We start from the raw sequence: 2,341 nt of genomic DNA, 5'->3' as shown, positions 1-2,341 counted from the left end.
CCAGCTAGTCATCACCGCCCGCCGCCCACTCTTGGGCTCCTCTTTTCCCAACGAATAGTGGGATTGACCGTCACATTATAACGCCCCCACGGCTAAAAGGGCGAGGATGTTTGGTTGGAGGGGGATTCGAACCTGCGATAAAAAATGAAACCAAAAAGTGTCTAATCGTATTGGACCAAGGTACAATCCTACCAAATATCAAGTCAATCTGCCGAGAAATAAAAGAATGGTGTTCGATAGAAAAGTATTTGAAAAAAAAAAACAACTATAGAAAGACAGTAGGTCTCTCTGAGGAGACATAAAAACATTCTGGAACTTTCTATAACTAGATATACTGTAAGATTTCATTTACTTTGTTCACCGGCAAATAAGAAAAGTTATGTTGTCGTAAAATTCAATCAATAATTGATATGCTTGACTGAAACATGCACGTCTGAAACTTAAGTTGACGTTTAATGTTTTTTCGTAGTTCAGAATGATATCTACAAACTATATATTTATCATATATAATCATACTAAAAAGTCACATCAAAGTGAATTATCATTGGTTATTAGTTAAAAAAAAAACGCAAACAGTTCATATTGAAGTTAAGAAATCAATGTGAACTTCTGTGCATGCATATTTGCTTTCGTATTTACAGGTACAACATTGCTTTCTTTCTCTTAACCTACGGTCTTCCAATCACATTAATGGCCGCTGCCTACATCTCGATGTCTAGAGTTCTTTGGCGTCAATCTCTTGATGGTGAGTCAACGCAAGTTCAATCAGAAGCCATCAAGTCGAAACGAAGAGTAAGAATATATTTTTGTAGCTTTTTAATTCTGATTTTATATTGTTTTATTAATTAGTTTTGTTTGTTTGTAGTTAACTACAAAGTTACACAATGGGCTATCTGTGCTTTGCCCACCACGGGTATCGAAACCCGGATTCTAACGTTGTAAGATCTGCAGACATATCGCTGTGCTACTGGGGGCTTATTGATTAATATCAATATCTGCCGATCTTTAGGCTAAACTCTATTAACAAATCGGTGAGAATATAACTAATACCATTTTATATAAATAAATATAAGTAGATTAGGAATCAATCAACCGAAGTTTTTGTTCTGTTTGCAAATGGATATTTAAAATAAATTTATTCACCTCCTAAAGCAAATCCATAAAACACCAGGATATGAAACCGGAGCTTACATGTCACCATTCCTAGTTTGAGAGTGTTTGCAGAAACATCACGACTCAGGAATATCAAATATTAGAAGCTATAGAATCGTTATATCTATCCTAATAGTGGACAACATGGCTCTACCAGATCGTTGCGTTCCACCACGTGTTTCTAACCACATTTTTTAACCGATATTTTTCCCAGCTGATCCGGTGTATCTGGTGGGTGAGGTAGGCGTGAAGCTTGTCATTGATGCTGTAATTGTATAGATGTATTCTATAGGTTTGATGTCTGGAGATAATAACGGCCAGTTCTTTATCGCATTAGTTTCAGGTTAGGCATGAAATTTGGAAACGAGAATTATCCTCCATGAAAATTAAGTCAATTTTAATGCTACCAGGAAAAGGCCCGACAATAGTTGCTAGGATCTCGTTAATGTAATTCGGCATTCAGAGTGTCATTCCTGATGGTAAAATAATTAGCACGCCAAGTATAGTAACTAACTCTGGCCATCCAAACTTATTATATTCATCGAATATACAGTCAGAGTAAGATGTTCACACGAAACGACAGTAATCATGGAAGTCCATAAAGAATATGGACTTGTTCATTAAGATAAGTGGGCATCATTGATGTTGGAAGTCAATACAGAATATAGACTTGTTCATTAAGATAAGCGGGCACCGTTGATTTGGAACTCACTGTAGAACGTGGACCTGTTCATTAAGATACGCGGGTACCATAGATGTTGAAAGTCAATATAGAACATGGACTTTTTCATTAAGATAAGTGGACACCAGTGGTGTTGGAAGCTAATATAGAACATGGAATTAGTTTTTTTTTAAATAAACGGGCACTAGGGATGTCTGCTGTTTGAGATAATCCTAGTATTATTATATGTGAGCTTGTCTTGATTGTATGTTAGGGTGATATGCTCTCAGATCACCTAAGTGCAACATGTTTCTTATCGTTTACGAAGCGGCTAGAATTTTGGCAGCATGCTGGATGTATTTACTGAGTCTTACATTGTCGACAAAGTGATGTCGCCAAGGCCAATTAACAACATATTGGCACTTCTTTGCATTGAGTGTGTTCTTAAACATATTTTTATCAGTGGGTTGTCTGTTACCTTGCCCACAATCTTTTGTGACATTTCAAAGTTGGTAGCAACGCATATTT

At 36.5% G+C, this 2,341-nt stretch overlaps 1 protein-coding gene across 1 annotated transcript in view; it reads left to right on the top strand.

Annotated features, from left to right (window-relative positions):
• Positions 1–2,341, top strand: part of LOC106460139 (tachykinin-like peptides receptor 86C) — a 37,280-nt gene that overhangs the window by 27,655 nt on the left and 7,284 nt on the right. Inside the window, exon 3 of the mRNA XM_022386787.1 lies at positions 642–792. Coding sequence (XP_022242495.1) covers positions 642–792 — 151 coding nt within the window. The remainder of the gene's footprint in view (positions 1–641; positions 793–2,341) is intronic.

This window comes from Limulus polyphemus, unplaced genomic scaffold (genome assembly GCF_000517525.1).
Source record: "Limulus polyphemus unplaced genomic scaffold, Limulus_polyphemus-2.1.2 Scaffold717, whole genome shotgun sequence".
In the NCBI taxonomy this organism is placed as follows: Eukaryota; Metazoa; Arthropoda; class Merostomata; order Xiphosura; family Limulidae; genus Limulus; species Limulus polyphemus.
This window is presented reverse-complemented; position numbering and strand designations above follow the sequence as displayed.